The sequence below is a fragment of the Globicephala melas genome, chromosome 11 (assembly GCF_963455315.2).
Source record: "Globicephala melas chromosome 11, mGloMel1.2, whole genome shotgun sequence".
Classification (NCBI taxonomy): Eukaryota; Metazoa; Chordata; class Mammalia; order Artiodactyla; family Delphinidae; genus Globicephala; species Globicephala melas.
In genome coordinates, this window is record NC_083324.2 from 48,307,779 (window position 1) to 48,327,799 (window position 20,021).

General features: G+C 39.2%; 1 protein-coding gene across 5 annotated transcripts in view; it reads right to left on the reverse strand.

Moving 5' to 3' along the window:
* Positions 1-20,021, reverse strand: part of GOLGA4 (golgin A4) — a 105,382-nt gene that overhangs the window by 18,646 nt on the left and 66,715 nt on the right. For all 5 annotated transcript variants that reach the window (XM_060307280.2, XM_030830127.3, XM_060307279.2 and 2 more), the window contains 7 exons: positions 17,354-17,509; positions 11,437-15,662; positions 10,759-10,880; positions 10,227-10,357; positions 3,825-3,938; positions 1,648-1,668; positions 1,400-1,468 (listed from right to left, as the gene is read on the reverse strand). In XM_060307280.2, the coding sequence (XP_060163263.1) occupies positions 1,400-1,468; positions 1,648-1,668; positions 3,825-3,938; positions 10,227-10,357; positions 10,759-10,880; positions 11,437-15,662; positions 17,354-17,509 (4,839 nt within the window). The remainder of the gene's footprint in view (positions 1-1,399; positions 1,469-1,647; positions 1,669-3,824; positions 3,939-10,226; positions 10,358-10,758; positions 10,881-11,436; positions 15,663-17,353; positions 17,510-20,021) is intronic.

Here is a 20,021-nt window from a genome sequence, read left to right on the forward strand (position 1 = left end):
AGCAAAGGATATTGCTCCAAAGAAGATATACAAATAATAGGATGCTGAACATCATTAGTCACTAGGGAAGTACAAATTACAACCATAATGAGATATCACTTCATAGCAACTAGGATAGTTATAATCAAAACACTTGCTGGGGAAGATGTGGAGAAGTTGAAATTCTTATACTTTGTGGTCAGAATGTAAAATGGTGTCCACAATGTAAAACCGTTTGATGGGTCTTCAAAGAGCTAAACATATAATTACCATATGATCTAGCAATTCCACTCCTGAGTACATAACCCGAAGAACGAAACAGGTATTCAAACAAAAACTTGTAAACAATGTTCCTAGCAGCACTATTCACAATAGGCAGAAGGTAGAAACAACTCAAACGTACATCAACTGATGAATGAGTTAACAAAATGTGGTATACCTATACAATGAAATATTTCTCTGCCATAAAAAGGAGAGGTACTGATATATGCTGCAACATGAATGAACCTTAAAAACATCATGCTAGGGCTTCCCTGGTGGCGCAGTGGTTGAGAGTCCACCTGCCGATGCAGGCAACATGGGTTCTTGCCCCGGTCCGGGAAGATCCCACATGCCGCTGAGTGGCTAGGCCCATGAGCCATGGCCGCTGAGCCTGCGTGCGTCCAGAGCCTGTGCTCCGCAACGGGAGAGGCCACAACAGTGAGAGGCCCGTGTACCGCAAAAAAAAAAAAAATCATGCTAAGTGAAAGAAGTCAGATTAAAAAGTTCATGTATTGGGCTTCCCTGGTGGCGCAGTGGTTGAGAGTCCGCCTGCCGATGCAGGGGACAGGGGTTCGTGCCCTGGTCTGGGAAGATCCCACATGCCGCAGAGTGGCTAGGCCCGTGAGCCATGGCCGCTGAGCCTGTGCGTCTGGAGCCTGTGCTCCGCAACGGGAGATGCCACAACAGTGAGAGGCCCGCGTACCGCAAAAAAATAAATAAATAAATAAATAAATAAATAAAAAATAAAAAGCTCATGTATTAATATGATTCTAGTTATATAAAATACTCAGAATAGGTAAATCCACAGACACAAAAAGCAGATTTGTGGTTGTGAAAGGCTGGGGGGAGGAGGTAATAGGGAGTGACAGCTTAATGGGTATGGGGCTTCCTTTTGTGGGTGATGGAATGTTCTGGAACTAGATAATATGAATGCAAATGTTCTTGTTTAAATATATGTGATCACAAATTTATAAAGATATGCTCTAGCACCTTCAGGTTTGAGAATAAAATTTCCTGTGTAAGACAAGATTGCAAAGTCAATTAATAAATGAGTATTAAATCCGTTCTTTTTTAAAAACTAGCTAAATGAGTTCCAAGAACATACTAATAGAAATCAAGGAAGTCATCTCAAAATAAAAGGCACCAATTAGACCTGTACCTGTTCTCTGAACTCTTGCTCTTTCAACTTTGAATCACTGATTAGAGTAGTCTTCTGTGCTAGTTGTGTCTGAAAGAACAAGAAGTCAGATCTGAGATGCATATGGGTTCCATCATTGCCTGGACACATTTCTATACTGCTTGGTAAATTTCTCCTGAGAACAAGTCTCTTTATGTTTTAACCTAAAGTACAGAGTGCTCCTGAAAATGGACTACCTTCACTCAAATTCAATGAAAAACTAGTCTTACCTGTAGCTCCATAATTGTTACCTAAAAATGGAAAAGAAAAAAAAATATTAGTGCATATAATAAAATCTACAAGAAATAATAAAATGGAGCAATATGAAATTACAAGGAAACAAAAATTTAGTGTTACAGTCTTAAGAGAGTGGTTAGATTTGAGATGAGACAACTTTAAATATTTGCTTTTAAACCTGGTCTATGCTGCTATACAAACTATTAAAATGTAAATATACATAAAGATAGGTAAACACACAAAAAAAATGACTGGAAAGTCACCTACCAAACTCCTAACAATGATTACCACTTGGGAAAAGGAGGTACCCACCAGGAAGGGTTTATCTATATACTTCTGTATTATCTGACTTTTTTTTTTAACAAGCATGTATTCATCTATTATTTGTGCAATTTCAAAAAATTAAACATATTAACATCTATTTATAGCATATGGGCCCTTTAAGGAAAATTCTGAAGGACGATTTCTGGGAATCCACTCTACACAATAATCACAAATTATTTTCCATTGAACTCAACACTGACATGTAGTTCAAGATATCCCAGAAGCACCAAAAGATGCTCAAAAAGGAAAAGAATAAAAATTCATAAAGAATAAAATAGAAAAATATTTTTTAGAGTAGAAATAAAAGTTAAGGATAGTTTCTCCTTTCTTATGCTACAAGGTAAAGGATTCAAAAGACCTCCTGAATATTAATTTCATAATGTTTCAATACTCTATGGCATCTTGACACAGGCCTCAGTGCCACTTTATGCAACATTAATACTTAATTTGATACTAAGGAAAAGAACATGTTACAGAGTAGAATACACTTATTTGGCTCATAGGAGGCAACATTTAATAGCACCAAGTATATTCATATTGTGACCAAATGGCAAAAAAAACCCACCTAAAATAATAGAACTAACTTAGTAGCTAGTAAAGAAAGAGAGAAAGAGTCAACTCAGCTTTGGTCGTTGCTAATAATCAAGATATATGTACCAAGCAGCACAGCATAGCAAAGCCTTTTATAAAGTCCTCTTCTCTCCATTTTGGAAAAGTGATCCATGTAATTGGTTGTCTATAAAATTGCTTTCTGGTCACTGACTTCTGTAATGAATCCTCTATAACTAAAGGATGAAGCCATGAATGTGTCCACCTTTCCCAAGACCCTTATGACAGAGCTATGAAGACCATACTGGAATGAGTGAGAACATTTTAGATGTACAACGGTACACTGCCCGGATTCTTGAATGGGGGCCCACAAGCCCTGTGGGTGTGCACTTGTTGGGGTGCCCAGCAGGACAGGAAGCCACAAGGTAAACATGGCCTTTCATAGCATCAGTTTTACTTAAAGATTGGGATTATTAAAAAAAGAAAAAAAAAAAAAAAAAAAGCCTGGATATGGAGTGCCAGATCTCTTTGAATTCAGTGCAATTTTCCAAAATAATCGCATTGCATCTACAACTGGTCTGTTAACAAAGGAGAAAAGGAGACATTGTTTTTCTCAAAGGTATACAACTAAAAACATTTTTATGTAACTACAAATAAAGATATATTATAGAGCAGGGGTCCCCAACCCCCAGGCCGTGGAGCGGTCCACAGCCTCTTAGGAACCAGGCCTCACAGCAGAAGGTGAGCAAGCAAAGCTTCATCTGCCGCTCCCCATCGCTCACATTACCGCCTGAACCATCCTCCCCCCACCCCACCCCCTGGTCCGTGGAAAAATTGTCTTCCACAAAACCAGTTCCTGGTGCCAAAAAGGTTGGGGACTGCTGTTATAGAGAATGTAAAATTTATATGAATTCTTAGCACAAAATATAAAAATCTAAAATTATCATACTTTCTATGGACCATTTTTGGCTCTGCCCCAGGGCTATGAGGTTAACTCTCCTCTGCTGTTCTTTCCACAGGCAAGACTGAGAAGCACAGGTATCACAGAAACACCCTAGGCTCTGAAGTCTGGAAGATTGGTTTTATATTCTCAATAGAATATTTATTGTGTGAGCTTCAACATTTTATTTAACCTCTTTGAACCTCAGTTTCACTGTCTATAAAAGAGAGGCAGGAATCTCCCTCTTGAAAGTCTTTTGTTAGGATTAGATGAGGTAGGTAGGTATGTTAGTAGGCGAGCCAGTGAAAACGAAAATGTTTTCAAGGAATGTATGGAGCCAAGTCCAGTTCCCCTCACTTTATCATTGCCAGGGTTCTCCTCCTGCTCTAGCCTTTGCTGGTATTTCTTCTGCAGCTCCTCAAGTTGAGTCTGTAGATCTATTACTTTTGCAGTCATTTCTTCTTCACGAGCCTTTAGAATAAAAAAAAATATTAACAAACATATCAAAAAGAATGCAGTAAAGAGGCAACATGATCTAGAGAAAACTACCTTTGTAGGAGAAACCAACACCTACACATTTTTGGAAACACAAACCACTGTTTTTACTGTAATTCTTTACTGTGCTCTAAACACCTTCCTTCACGCCCCACTTTTAACTCCAAGCCCTTTTAAAAGCTGCTCACTCTTCCTAGGATGACTTTTCCCACCCTCAGTCCTCCTGCCCCCACCCCATAAAGCTCATCAAGCTGTTTCTTTCCCCTTAAACTAGGGTTCCAAGGTTTAAGCAACACTTAGGTGTATAACAGCGTTGTGACAGAACTGTAAAACAGAATCTCTGTTTTAAGACTTTGGCCTTTTCTACACTAGGATTTGATTTCTAGAAAATATCCAATATAAACTAGCTTTATGCACAGCACTGCTCAACCAGCTGGCAACTTACTGATCACAAGAAGTTGTGGAGGTTTTTTCTCAGCCCCTTGGGAAGGGCTGCACAAATCAAGATGGTTCTTTGCCCTAGTTAGCAAACCTGTACGTTCCCTTCACATCTGCCTGCAAACCATACCAGCAGTTCTTTGGAGTAAAATGTTCAACTAAAATCTATTTTTGAAAAAAAATTACTGTCCAATGTATTGGTAACTAACGTAATGTATCCATTTGCCCTGAACTTTGCAGAAAACAGACAAGGCTGCAAAAGTAATACATGATTTACTGGTTCAAAAATCCTTTTTATAAAATTTGGCATACAAATCATTCTCTCTTCTGTTCTGACTGCCCTGGTAAAAGGCTGTTGCCCACCCTTAAATTTTTTCATTTGTCTTGATAATTGCCATCGTTTGCTGTACAAAGCAGTCCAGACCTCTCCTTGCTCTTATAAATCTTGCAATAACCTTTTAGCACAACCTCTGTGCTAAAAGAATATTTGACATTGGAATATTGATCAGATTTGAGTAATGAAGACAGGACAAGTGCTTGCTGAGTAAGAGACTAAACAGGAAAACAGCCACAAGCAGCTATCTGATTTAAGAACCAAGAAACATCATTCTCAAAAACAAAAACAGGCCCCAAGGCACAAAATAAAGCAACAAACCACAAGACACCTCGAAAATCTAACTTTAAATACCACTTGTCATGAAACTTAGACCAACTAAAAAAGAACGAACCCCTTCTCTCAACATAAGCAAAGCAGGGGTATCTTGTAAATAGCCTCCTTCAACATCTGCCCAAGGCACTCTAACCCAGCCTCCACCCCTAAAACACCACTGATCAGAAACTACTGTAAATCTGCAACTGCCTGCAATCCTGGTTTACTTACTGTTTTCATTCTACCATCACATATCCTGTGTGGATGTCTGTGTCAGTGTGGTCTAGTCTTGTTTGAAAGGATCACCTCTTACAGCTATTTATTCAGTTAGGTCCAGATTCTGATATGACACTCAGCTATGCCTGACATTGCCTTTGGCAGCTGGGAGATACCAATAGAAAGCAAGCCCTCTAAGAATTGGAAAAGAATCCTTGACGTGTTGTTTCTAATTTAAGACACAGTTCTATAATTTCCTTTGTAAAAGCTTTCTGTCTTCTTGAAGGGGGAAAGAAAGCAATACTGCTTGCTCTGAAGTAAAAACAGTAAGAAAAACTAAACTGAATATTTATGCACATACATGGAAATTATGTTTTAAAGACTATTATGCCAAAACCAAATCACTAAAATACAGTAAATGTCAAAAAGAAACCAGTTTTATATCTAATGTAGCTGTAAGAGCTACTCCCTCCCAGTGAGACTGCTCTGAGGTTGGTACGAAGGCAGTCAGCTCCCTTACTTGTGAGACTCAACTCCTTTCAGATGTCACCAGCCAATCTCCCCGAATGAATGCTCCCTTTGCCCTACCAGGTGTGTCACTTCCTTCAAATTTACCAAGTGTCGGGCTTCCCTGGTGGTGCAGTAGTTGAGAGTCCACCTGCCGATGCAGGAAACACGGGTTCGTGCCCCGGTCTGGGAGGATCCCACATGCCGCGGAGCGGCTGGGCACATGAGCCATGGCCGCTGAGCCTGTGTGTCCGGAGCCCGTGCTCCGCAACGGGAGAGGCCACAACAGTGAGAGGCCCACGTACCGCAAAAAAAAAAAAAAAAAAAAAAAAATTTTACCAAGTGTCTAGTGTGTGCCAAGCATTTGGCTAGGTCCTCAAGACTAGAGATGAACAGCAAGATCCCTGCCTACAAGATGCTAATAGTCTAGAGGAGAGGACAGACACATTAATACATTCTTACACACATATGTATGTATGACAAAAGTAACATGTCGTAAGTGAAGTAATAAAGTACCAAAGGAAGACAGGTGCAATTAATTCTATTTTAAGGGGTTTCAAAAAAACTAACTGAAAACAATATGATGCAGAAAAGCATATTCAAAAAGCTAACTCTGGGGTAGGACAGGGAAAAAACAAGAATATATTTCATTTTTGTTTCTGTTTGCATAAGGAAACACAGGAATATTATTACATAAGAAACTAATGGTTACCTGTGGAGGGAGAAGGGGAACAGGGTGTAGAATACAGAGAAAAGTTTGGATGCAATTCTCATGATAGACCATTCTCCAAGTATACCTTTTTTAAATATTATTTTGATCTTTAAACCATGGAATACATTTGATTCAAATGTTTTTTTTCTGAATACAAGATAAATTTAAAACTTTTAAAGAAAACTGCCAAAAGAGATGACAACAGCTGCACTAACTCATGAAGTGTGAGAATGTACTCTTGAAGCACCAGGAAAAGCGTTAGCAGAGGTGAAATACAGCGAAGAAGGAGCTAAAGCTGAGCTCAGCTAGACCACAGACTGATCCGGAGGATGGGGTCACCAGGACAAGGGAAGCCACTGCAGGTGTTCAGGGGAAGGGATATGATCCCCTTTTGTTTCCAGATAGACAATAACTCTCACAGGAAGAGACGAATACTTTCCGGGGAAAAAAAACAAGAGCAAGGAGACCAGGCAGGAAATTAATACAGTAGGCCAGACCAAATGGAATACGGCAGCCTAGACCATGGCAGAAGCGGTGGAGTTAAGAGGAGAGGAACAGGCAATGGGAGTAAATGAAACACTACAGCTGAGAGTCTGTTACATGTTGGAGAATGTGCTGGAGATCCACAATTAAAGGGAGAAAGGTGACTTCCCTGCCTAGGAAATCAGGGAAGATAAGCAGATTTCATGTCCTAAAAAATGTGTGGATGTGGATGTGTGAGGGGCTGAGGAAGATGGGAGGCGTGAATCTAGGATGACAAAGTTCTCAGTTTCCTCCAAGCAACGGTAAGAATGTGAGCTAAGACAGTGAAAGCAAGAAAATGAAAATGTCTCTGTGCTCCACTGTGCTATTAACAAATCATGGAATTATTTTAATGGATGAGAAAAATATAGCATTCTACAATGTCATCATTAAGACAAATCATCAATCTGATAACAGCTTTTTCAGAGGGAAAAAAAAGTACTACATAATACATACAAATCCATATAAAACTCCAATTCTGGAAAACTTTAAATTGGAGAATGGTAAGAGAATATGTCTCAGAAGCAAAGCAATATGGTGTTTACCTAGAATTGGTAATACCGCTTTTAGCAATATATGCTGTTTTAAAAAAAACTCTTCAAGACAGAGTATGTATTTGGATGGGGACTGCCGATTTAATCACTGGCCACCCTGTACTCTGGCTATAAGCACTTGAAATGTGACTAATCCAAACTGAGACAGGCTGCCAACGTGGAAGCACACTGAATCTCAGAGAATTAATACATATATCATTTTTATATTGACTACATCTTGCAATGATAATGTCTTGGATATAACGGGTCAGCTAACATTATTACCAAAATTAAAGTCAGCTGATTCTTTCTTTTTTTTTTTTTAATGTGAATACCAGAAAATTTTAAATCCCGTTTGTGGCTTGCATTGTATTTCTAATGGGCAGTGCTGGTCTAAGGCGCAGGAAGGGGCCTGGGGAAGAGTCCACCTGAGTCCTCTGGCCCACCCTCTACTTCCTGCCCGCTTGCTCTACTTACTCCAAGCCTGAAGCTGGGAGGACCATTTATTTTCTAATAAACAGCAGATCTTCCAGGAGGAACGATACCAGAGATTAACTGCTACCTGTCTCCCTGTTCACTCACCCCTCCACCTACAGAGGCTTGTTGTGACCTTGGAAAGTGTACTGTGTGCTACCTCCACACCCCCATACACACACATTCAGAGACAGAAGTAGTTCACAAAAGGGAACACTACAGCCGTGACACAGTTTATCCCCTGTGAATGAAGCTCCCTGACTTAACTATCCAAGTTCTTTCCTTAGGGAGAAGCCTTTATAAAATATATGAAGCTAATGAAGAATCAGTGCTCTACCACTCGCCACGTGTAGTTTTAGGGAAATCATTTGACTATGCTGAACTCACTCTCCTGCTTCTGCCACACACAAAAAAACACAAAAATAGAAGATGAACCTAAACTAGCTGTAATGTATCTTCCAATCCCAACATTCTCTAAGCATTCAAGAAACAACAGTAATTTTTAAAGCTTCACATAATATACCCTAGGTAAGTATAGGAAAATGTGAAATCAAATTTTCTTTCACAGTGAGGTCTAAAGCTCAAAAATTACACGAAGGTAACATTTATATTCATGTATCAGGTAATTTCAGCTTTTTCAAATACATTTACAATAATTAGGACTCCCCTGGTGTTGCAGTGGTTAAGAATCCGCCTGCCAATGCAGGGGACATGGGTTCAAGCCCTGGTCCAGGAAGATCCCACATGCCACGGAGCAACTAAATCCGTGTGCCACAACTACTGAGCCTGTGCTCTAGAGCCTGCACGCCACAACTACTGAAGCCCCCGCACCTAGAACCTGTGCTCTGCCACAGGAGAAGCCACCACAATGAGAAGCCCATGCACTGCAACAAAGAATAGCCCACGCACCGCAATGAAGAGTAGCCCACGCACCACAACGAAGAGTAGCCCCTGCTCACCGTAACTAGAGGAAGCCTGCACACAGCAACGAAGACCCAGTGCAGCCAAAAATAAATAAAACTTTAAAAAATAAAATAAAATAATTACTACTAGAATCTGTTCCTGGCTCAGAGTTCTACTGCTGCCATAGTCAGCTGAGGCATGATTCTCTAATTTATGCATTCCTAATCATCAAATGGTTTTTAGCACATAGTGAAATAAGGCTTGCAGTAACTAAGGAATCTGCTGGGCTTCCCTGGTGGTGCAGTGGTTAAGAATCCGCCTGCCAATGCACGGGACACGGGTTCGAGCCCTGGTCCAGGAGGATCCCACATGCCGCGGAGCAACTAAGCCCATGCGCCACAACTACTGAGCCTGAGCTCTAGAGCCCACAAGCCACAACTACTGAAGTCCACATGCCACAAATACTGAAGCCCGAGCGCCTAGAGCCCGTGCTCTGCAACAAGAGAAGCCACCGCAATGAGAAGCCTGCACACTGCAATGAAGAGTAGCCCCTGCTCGCCGCAACTAGAGAAAGCCTGCGCGCAGCAACGAAGACCCAACTCAGCCAAAAATAAATAAATAAATATGATTTAAAAAAAAAAAAAGAATCTGCCATCCAGCAAAGAATAATTTACACTGCTTTACATTCAAAAATGTTCTGCAGTCCAAATACTCACTAGCATTCATGGCTTATCTTCATACACAAAAATGACAATACTAATCCACCACTAGAATAAGTACACTGAATTTAGCCTCCAAACTACATATAAAAGATTTGGCTGATGTATTCCTTTTTTTTTTTTTTCTATCTTTTCTTTCTCCCTTGAGAGCAACAAAACCTTGCAAATTGGGTAGGGATTAAATACAGTTAACTGGCCCTCCTGGAAAGTTCCCAGCTAAAGCTCATACATACACTACCTGTCCCAAGCACAAGCTCTCAATTCTTAGTCTGGTGCTCTCACAATTTGGTCTGAATTTGGAAAAAAGACATAGAAGAGAATCCATTCTTCCCCTTACTAACTCACTGTTGCTTCAAGTGGCCTATATGCCTGGTTAGCAGAAACTGATCAGAAAATTACAATCCTAGCAGAAATCAATTAGACTCCTTATAAATCTGCAAACAATAGAGAAATACTAATTTGAATAATATTGACTCCCCCCCCCAAAAAAAACCTTCTACACTATAAAAAACAGGAAATCTGACAGCCTATCTTCTTTAGCACTACCATGAAATCTATTACAATTAATTTTCAAGAGAGAAAATAAGGTACATCAAGGATTTCTTCATATCTTTTGGCTGTTCTTTTTAGATCATCTTCTTTCTCTACAATTTTTTTATATAACTGATTTGTCTCCTCTTGATGGCTTTCCAAAAGTTCAGCCTCCACTTCCTGGGCTTTATCTAATAAATAAAAAATGGACACATACAAGAAAACATATTAGGTAAGAATTAGTATCTGTACCCCAATTTCTGTAAGAACCCTTGTTCCAAATTAAATTTGATTAAAATCAATTGATCAAATTGACCAAATGTACCCTTCTCACGGAGCAGAAGTGTCTTCATTAGGTAATTAATCAGGTAATGCTTTCAGGTTCTTCCACCTGCTCCTCCCCTCTGACAGGCAAGCCACTTTCAGGCAGCACAGTTTCCCATCAGAGAACTTTCTTGGGCAAGAATCATTTTTTTCTCCAGTTTATAATTACTTTAAGCACTTAGCACAGTGTGAAAAGAATGAACTTAAATTATAAATAGTCTCTGCTGATTCTGATTTGTTTTTTAATTGAATTTAAAAGTTTACTTACCAATGGTCTCTTTTATGGTCAGTTCCAGCTCCTGTTCCTTTTGTGCCAGCTGTGTATGAAACTCCCTCACCAGCTGTTTTAGTGTGGAATTGTGCTTCAACTCAAGATCTTCCTGCTCCTGTCTGAGTACCAAAAATATGAAGAGCTAACTGCTGTTATACAACAAACAAGCTGTAAAGAGTTACCTGGTCTTCACGACAGTGTATATAGTATGACCTCAGCAATATCAACCATTTTTAAGGGAGTGTGCATCCACATGCATGTGCGTGTGCGTGTGCGTCTCCAGGCACAGAAAACTTCTGGAAGGGTAAGTAAACTATGATTAACTCTAGGGAATGGTCCTGATGATTTGAGAATTTTTACTTTCGACTTAAAATTCTTCACCATACACATCTATATAATAAAAATATAAAAATGATTTTAAAAATAATTACCGGGATATGTACCTAATAACCATGATCTCATAGGCAAGAAAAAGGTTTTTTCCCCTTAAACTGACATGGAATAACACTGCCTCTTGCCTTAAATTGTTTTTAGTTCTCTTCGGTATTTAACTTATTATATTTATGTTCGATACTAACAAATTTAGGTTGTGAAACTTAACTGCATTAGACACAAAAAAGAGAGATTTCATTAAAGAGGATTGCCTTAAAAATATTCATACGGAAAAAAACTTACTTGATTTTCTCTTCCATTTCTTGTTCATACTCTTTCTTTATGATATCTAGTTCTTGCTGATGTTCCTTCCGCAACATTCGAAGATCTTTCTGCAGTTTAACCACCTCCTGGCTCAGCTTCTGCTTCTCCTGCTCCGTCCCTGCCAATTTAAACTCCAGGTCATTGTGCTCAGCCTCCGTGTTACTAAGCAAGCTGGGTTGGACCACATGAGATTTGGACTTTTCTTCAGCACTTTCTTCCAAAACTTCCATGGGTTTACTTTTTCCATCCATCTGTTGTTGTAGAGCCTGTAATCTTTCAAGTTTTGAGGTCAACGCTTCAATTTCAACTCTATGTCCTTCCCTCTCTCTCAATAAGCAGGAATCCAGCTCTTTTATCTTTTGCTCCAAGATCTGACAGGTCAAATCCTTCTCCTGGAGGGCTTTCTGGACACCATCAACCACATTATCCAAGTTCTGCTTTGCCCCTATGTTATTTTTACCTCCCTCTTCTTCCACATGATGGGATACTAACAAGGAGTATTTGTTTTTTTCTTCAAGTTCTTCTTGAAGATGCTTTATCATCACTTGATCCTCGTGTTGCTTTGCTTCAGCCTGTTCTATCTTTATTAAGAGCTCCTGGTATTTGCACTGCATTTCAGAATGAGAAGAAATTGTGCCTTCTTTTTCCTGCTCTAGCCTCTGCAATAGCTTTTCCTTTTCAATTAAATTTCTTTGTAAAACACGGATTTTTTCTTCACATGCCTTCTGCACACAGCCTTGGGATTCTGCTGCTTCTTGCTCAGTACATGCTGCCTCATTTTCTGCCGATCTGGGTGCAACTGATGTTTCTGATTGTGGTGAACTTCCCACCGACTTAAGTTTTTCTTCCAAGACATGAATTTCTTTCTCTCTTTCCTGCAATTTTGTATTTAGTTCACTCAGATGGCTTTCTCTGTCTCTTCTATACTGCTGTTCTTTCTCTTCCATTTGAGATAACAACTGCTTCTTGATGGCAGCAATTTTTTGTTCAGCTTTTTTCTTCAGTTCCCCTAATTTTGCAGCACTTTCTAACTCAAGTCTATCTTCCAATGCCTTTAACTCCTCTTCTTTGCTTTTCACAATTGAATTCACATGTTCCAATTCTTTCTTCATAGATTCAAGTTCAGATTTCATGGAAGATGCTTGCTTTTCAAGGCTTAAGACTTTTTCTTCAGCCTCTTTAACCCTGTTGTCCTTTTCTTCTCCTAACTCTTGAATGTGTTGAAGTTTCTGAATCATTTCTTTCCGTTCGATATCCTTTTGTTGATTGTGATTTTTAAGAACTTCATTTAAGGACTCAATTTCAATTGTTTTCTGAGTAACATGCTCCTCTAATTCCACAATTCTTGCTGTTTGAGTTTTTAACTCAGTCTGTAAATTACGTTCCTTTTTCTCCATCTTGCTCTTCTTATCTTCCACTTCTCCCTTAAAATATTCAAATCTCTTCTTTTGCTGATCAAGATCCTCCTTCAATAAAGTTATCTGCTCATCCTTTTCACTGGTTTCCTTTGTTTTTAACTCAAGCTGCATCTGCAATTCTTTACTAGTATTTTGATACTGTGTAAATCTTGACTGTGCTTTCTTCTTCCACTCTGAGAATTTGTTGGCCTGTTCAAGAGCAGAAGTTTTCTCCTTACTCAGAGTTTCAACTTTCAAAGATAAATCTCGCACCTGATCCAGCAATTCCTGTTGCGCTTCATCATGTTGCTTACTTAGTGATGAAATGGCTGCTTCGTTTTCAGTTAGGCTGATGCTGTTCTGAAGTTGAGCACTCATATCAGTTAGCTGTTTACTAAGACTACTGATCTCAGCTTTTTTTTCTTTAAGTTCTTCTTTCATCGAAGTGACAGCGTTGATGTTTTCTGATAACTCCTTCTTCAACTGAGTGATGCAAGACTCCTTTTCTGAGGCAGCCTGTTGCTGATTTCCTCCTTCCTTCTGTAAGGCTTCTTTTTCTGTCACAAGACCTTCAATATCAGCCTTCATGCTCTTAATCTGACTTTCTTTTTCTTCCAACTGATGTGCAGCATGTTGTAAAGAACTATTTAGTGTGTACTGCTCTGCTGTTAGCTGTCTCAGTTGTGCTTCTAATTCAGAAACTTTGCAAGTTTTACTTAGTAGTGCCTCCTTAACTTTAGTTGTGTGGTGTTGACAATGGGAGACCCTAGAGAGAACGGCATTAATTTTACTGCTACTAATGTTGATGAGCTCACTTGTTTTAGCTTGTAATAAGGCTTCCGCTCTCTTGGAGTAAATGTCCAGCTGAACTGCTAGCTCCTCGGACAGTTTTTTGAATTCTAAGCTTTCGTCTTCTAGGCTTTTCTTATTTCTGTCATATGAAGATTTCAAACTCTGGAATTCTTCATCTGTGGTTTTCAGCTTCTCAGTCAACTCAGAGACCTTAAGCTTATCTTTTTCTGCCAGCATCTTCAGTTCAACTACATGCTCTTGAAGAAAAGTATTTTCCTTCTGAGAGTGATTCAGGTCAACCTCCAGCTTTTCAAGTTCAGCTTTCAGTTTAGCTTCATTCTGTGAGGCAGAAACCATGTGAGTAGCCTTCTGGTTTAACTGTTCCTGTAATTCCTTCAACACTGTATCCTGCTTAGCACCCTCTTCCTTCAGCCATGCCATTTCCTTGTTCATCTCTTCTTTTTCACACCCAAGTATGAGGATCTTTTGCTTCAGTTCTGCTACCTCTTGTTCTTTTTCCTGTAACTGGATTTCATGTTTTTCCTGAAGTTCTTCAGCTCGCTGGTTAAGTTTCTGCTCCCAGACTGCTATGACATCATTGAGTTCTCTCCTGTGCACCTCAGTAAGACTTTCTATTTGCTCCTTTTGGTTTGTCTCCAATCTTGACACTGCATCATTGATTCCAGCTGAGTTAGCCTGTGCCATTTCCAAAATTTTGGCATTGAACTGTTTTTCTTTCTGACTGAGCTCCAGAGCAGTATTTTCGAGCTCTTTCTTAAGTTTGGCTTCCTGATCCAACAGTTTCTTCTTTAACGTTTCTTGCATCTCCTTTGCTTTCTGTTTAATTTTTTCTATCTTTTTCTCTTGACTTTTAAATTTGGTTTCATACTCCTCTTGCAAAACATGAATACTGTCCTCCTTGGCTGATAATTTCTGTTTGAGTATTTCAATTTCTTTGCTCTGTCCTTCTTTCATTTGTAAAATTACATTTTCCTTTTCCATTAAGAGTTGCTTTGTCTGTTCCTGCTCTATATTATCTTTAAGTTGGGACTCATAGTGTTGGGTTAAAGATTTTACTTTTTCTTCCATTTCACTATTCTGTTTTTCAAGTTGCTGCATTATGTCCTGTACCTTGATTTTGTGAGCATCTAACTCAGCACAAACATCTTTCTTTTGAGTGACAACTTCAGCTACCTGTTTGGTAAGAAGAATTCTTTCTGTTTCCGAATCCAACAACTTCTGCTGCAACTGGGCCAACTGCTCCTCATATGTTTCTACCTGCTCATGCAAGGTGTTCTGCAGTGACTGAAAGAGCTCCAGCTTAGCAGACGCCTGCTGGAGTTCCCCTTCAGACCTTTTAACATCTGCCTCTAAATTCTCCACATGAGCCTGATGCTCTTTTAAATGCTTGTCCTTTTCTTTCAGAAGAAGCCCAAGTTGGTTAATTTCATCTTTTAATGCCTTCTCGGTTCTCTGGATAGACATCTCTTGTTCTTTAATGATGCTGTCAACCTGTTGCTGGTGATGACTTTTCTGTTCATCCAGCTTGGCCTCTAATTCCCGCTTCACTCTATCTGCTTGATCCTTTAGTACAGAAAGTTCTTCTTCTAGATTGTCACGGGCTTTTAATACTTCTGACAGTTCAGACGATAGTGATTCCAATTCTGTTTGCTTCACATCAAGCTTTTCTAAAGTCTTTTCATTCATCTCTTCTATGTGGGCCTGAAAGAGAACCTCTCTGTCATTCAACAGTGTTACTTTTTCTTGTTCATACTTTTCTCTAAGTTTTTCCATTTCAGTCTGATGCTGTTGCTTTAAGACTTGGAGTTTTTCAGTCCAAAGGTTATCCTGCTGATGCTGCAGACTTTCCAATTCTGTCTTGTGTTTTTCAACCATGACTGTAATTTCTTTATTGTGTTTATTTTTTTCAGCTTCCAAATGAACAGTTAAATCTTCTGACTGATTTTTATTCTCTTGCAAGCGTTTTTCCAAAGAACTTTCTAATTCAAGAATTCTCTGTTAATGAAAACAGATGTCTTTTTATTAAAGTACATTTGTTAGCAATGATATATATGACATGATGTCTACACCTACTTAAAGATTAAAATTTAGATAAACAACTTTACATATCTTACCAAACTCTAGAAAGGACAAAGAATCTGTGCTCAATTCCTAAACGAATCATATAACAAAGAAAAGATTCTATTTTTTACACAACTCAAAATTCCAGATTCTTTCTACCTATTTGGGTAACTATTTCAACTACCTGTTTTTTCAAGAAAATTCTGAATGGATAGTGAAAAAGAAATAAATCATAACGTAGATAATAGTAACTGCTGGTAGAAAGATGAGTATTTTTTTCTGTTTTGTTAAAAGGCCTATAATAGTATTCTATTACTTTCATAACTTAATTCTGGAAGAAAAATAATGTATCTGGCTCTTACCCCAAAAATTATTACTTAGAAGATATTTTTCAAAAAGAAAGAACTTACACAAATTTTACCAAAGTAATTTACAAAAAGTAATAGTAAAATGATTATCTCATGAAAATATCAACCTTGACTGAAAGGAAAAGAGCTAAGGAATGTCAAGGCATTGTAAGGAATGTAAGGCAGAGCCAAGGAATGTCAAAGCTGGAAAGGTCTTAAGAAATTACCAAATATCAATCTCTTCAGGTGACAGGTAAGGAAATTAAGGTATAATTAATTCACAAAGCTAGTAAGTGAAAGATCTAGGCCTCCTGAGTACCCATTCCTCTCTACCATGCCACCTTACAGAAATGTTGGAAGTGGGAAAATAAAATACAGTTTAGAAATAGGGGTAAGAGGGCTTCCCTGGTGGCGCAGTGGTTGAGAGTCCACCTTCCGATGCAGGGGACACGGGTTCGTGCCCCGGTCTGGGAAGATCCCACGTGCCGCGGAGGGGCTGGGCCTGTGAGCCATGGCCGCTGAGCCTGCGCGTCCGGAGCCTGTGCTCCACAGCGGGAGAGGCCGCAGCGGTGAAAGGTCCATGTACCACAAAAAAAAAAAACAAAAAAACAAATCCCTTATAGAAATTGGGGTAAGAAGTGTGACTGTGTCACTGTCTAAATCAGAGCAAAAAGGCTAAAAAGTCTAAATAACATCAGTCAGTTTATTCAAAATAGGTCGAACATTTCATATACTGTTCAGGGGAAGGACAGAGGGATTTTAAAATGTGCACACGGAGATATATATACTAACATGCTCACCATAGGACTATTTATAATATGGGAAAATTGGGGAAAAGTTAAATGTCAAAGGAGAGCAATGGGGTAACTAAACTGTGATATAAACAGAGAATGAATTATGTCCAGGGCGTGGCACGAGATGAAGCTGAACAGGCAGGAAGGTGTCAGGGCAAGTGCTGCGTACAAAATGAGGCCACTTCCTAAAGATGAAAGGTGAGTAAGCAGTGGAGCTAAGATGCTGCACAGCCTGAGGGCAAAGAATCAGAGCAAGTGGCTGACAGAAATACAGCCAGCTAAAGGCAGGTCAGGAGCACCATGTAGCAGACATCAAAACCACTCCCATGAACAGCTCTTACTACCTAATAATGAATGGAGTGCATGTATATGTAAATCTAAAACAAAAGCTTCTCTACAACCTTATATTGACTGCAGAGATAACAACAGTTTTCCTATACAAGCAGTTCCACAGCTGTGGAACCTGAAGAGTATTTAAACTTACAGTTCTGTAAGTCTCTGCTTCTTGCTGAAGGTCCCAAAGTTTGTTTTCGCTCTCTGTGAGGATTGCCTTCTTCTGCAGCTCTAACTCTTCCAAGGCCAAAGATTCTTGCTCTTCTTTTTCTTGAGTGATCTTCAAATATTCAGACTGACTTTTTTCCTGTGCCAAAAACAGTAACACCACCTTAGACCCACGTAGATCTTCAGCATTCCCAAAGCACTGCCACAGGAATCATTCATTTCATTTGATCCTCACACCAGCCCTGCGAGGTAGGCAGTATCATTACCTCTCTTCCCACACCCTGGTCTGCAGAAATAAGGCACTGTGGCTTTTTCTGTGTGATCTGGCCAATCTTTGCCACAATCACTATTGATATGAAAAATTTTGTTCCAGTAACCCCTACTACGTCTGCTATTTTTTCACTACTTAAAATGTTTTGCAAAATATCACTGAATGTGCAGGGTCACACAATTGTTACTACCTGTTCTCTGCATGCCAGTTTGGTATTTCAACTCTAGGCTGAGAAATTTATATGATTTATGAGAAATACCTCACTATAATAGGGAACCCCACACAGAAAAGTAAATCAAAATTAGAAGATTACATGTGAATATATGGATTAGATCAAGGAAATACTTATAAAAGCCTATATATCTCTTCAGATGGTCTGGCCCTGACAAGCTTCTTCTTTGACTGTCCTTAGTATACATCAGCATTCATATTAATACTGTTTACTGTTCTGAAAAGAGAAGCTCCAGAGAGCACTTTTGACATTTAGTGACTTTGGACTCCAATTAAGTATACTTCTCTATACCTATTGCTTAGGGTTCATGTGGCCAACAGTAATATTTTCAGTCCATTTCACTCTGGTGAAGCATATTGCCTTAAGTAAAGATTTTGTACCATATTATAAGTAGATTGATAAGAAAATATTAGTTTCTATAACATCAATTTAAAAACATCACTTAAAAATGTTATATTGTTTAATGTAAACTATATGTTAAATGCATCTCTATCTATGTCCATAAATATAAAAGAAGAAATTTTAATAGTCTGAAGAATTTTGATTCTCAACTCCAAGCTAACTCCTCTGAGAAACTAGGTAGGAAGGGGAGTGGAAAGGGGTGAGAGCATGTGCACATACGTGTTTTACGTGTGTCTGTGTCCTGTGCTCGCCAGTGGGAATATGTCTGAATATATCAGTTCCCGAACACAGTATTAACAAGGCCAATGTTCAAGGCTCAGTGCCCCCAATTACTCCAGCATGAAAACCCACAACAGGTCTTTATGACTTGAATTTTAGCATCATTCCCAGCTTCATTTAGGTCCTTAATGTCTCGCTTTGTTCCTTTATTTCCTTGTCCCTATTTTAAATGTATGCTATCGTGTTATAGTTTTTAAGTACTCTTGTAAACAATTTTAAATCCTTTTTGGACCAACAAAGAATACAAATATGTACCCGGACAGGTGTACATTTCACAACCACGGACTAAACCACTAACCTCAGCCAACAGCACTGTCAAACCATGTGCCTGTTGGCCCCACAGAGATTAGAGAACTCCCTGACTCAGTTCAAGGATCACAGCTGCTGGAAATCCTCAGAGCCCCAGTTCCAGCTGAGAGTGAAAAAAAAAATGTGTAAAAGAAAGGAGATTAAAGGGACTTCCCTGGTGGTCCAGTAGTAAAGAATCTGCCTTCCAATGCAGGGGACTCAGGTTCGATCCCTGGTAGGGGAATTAAGATCCCACATGCTGGGGGCAACTAAGCCCGCATGCCACAACTACTGAGCCCGCGCGCTACAACGAGAGAGCTCGTGTGCCGCCAACTACACAGCCCACAAGCGTTGGAGCCCACGCGCCAAAACCAGAGAGAGAAAACCCTCACGGCACAACTAGAGAGAAGGCCGCATGTCTCAACAAAGATCCTGTGTGCCACAACTAAGACATGATGCAGCCAAAAAAAAAAAAAAGGAGATTAAAATTATAAAAACTATTTCTCATCCTTTCATACTAAAAGTATTTTTTAATTATACATATTATCTCATGGATAATAGCTTCATATAAAAACAGTAAACTACATTTTCAGCATTAATACTTCACAGTTCAAGAGAAAAAATTTTTTGCTTTAAACTTCCAAATTATACTACTCCAACAAATCTTTCTATCTTTGCTTTTCTGGTTATTGTTTTAGTTAGTTCAGTCAGTTTTCTCATTTTACTTTATCTTTTTAAACATCATATGGATTGAAAATTACTGAAATTATTCTACTTAAAATGAAAACTACTTGGTCATTTTCATTTTGTCTTCTTTAAAATGCATTCAGGCAAACTCTCTGAACCTTAAGCTCTGATACATTCAGTCTGGTGAGTTTTTAGACATTCTTCCTAAGTTACGCAGTCGCTGCTTCAGTTACCCTATGTTCCCCTTTACTTCTCCCTAATCACAGCCTACAGCCAGGGTGAGAGGAATGATAAACAAACTGATTAATGAAAGCTTGTTAGATGAGAAAATTTAATTTTCAGATAATACTAAATTAACAAGCTCTGACAGCCTCATTCCTGCCTACGGCCAACCCTCTCTGCATACTCAAATGTTAAGGCTGCCAGTAGCGTGACCTCAAGCTGGGAGGCAGGGGTGAGGGGCTGACAACTTTATAATGTGGCCAAAACAAA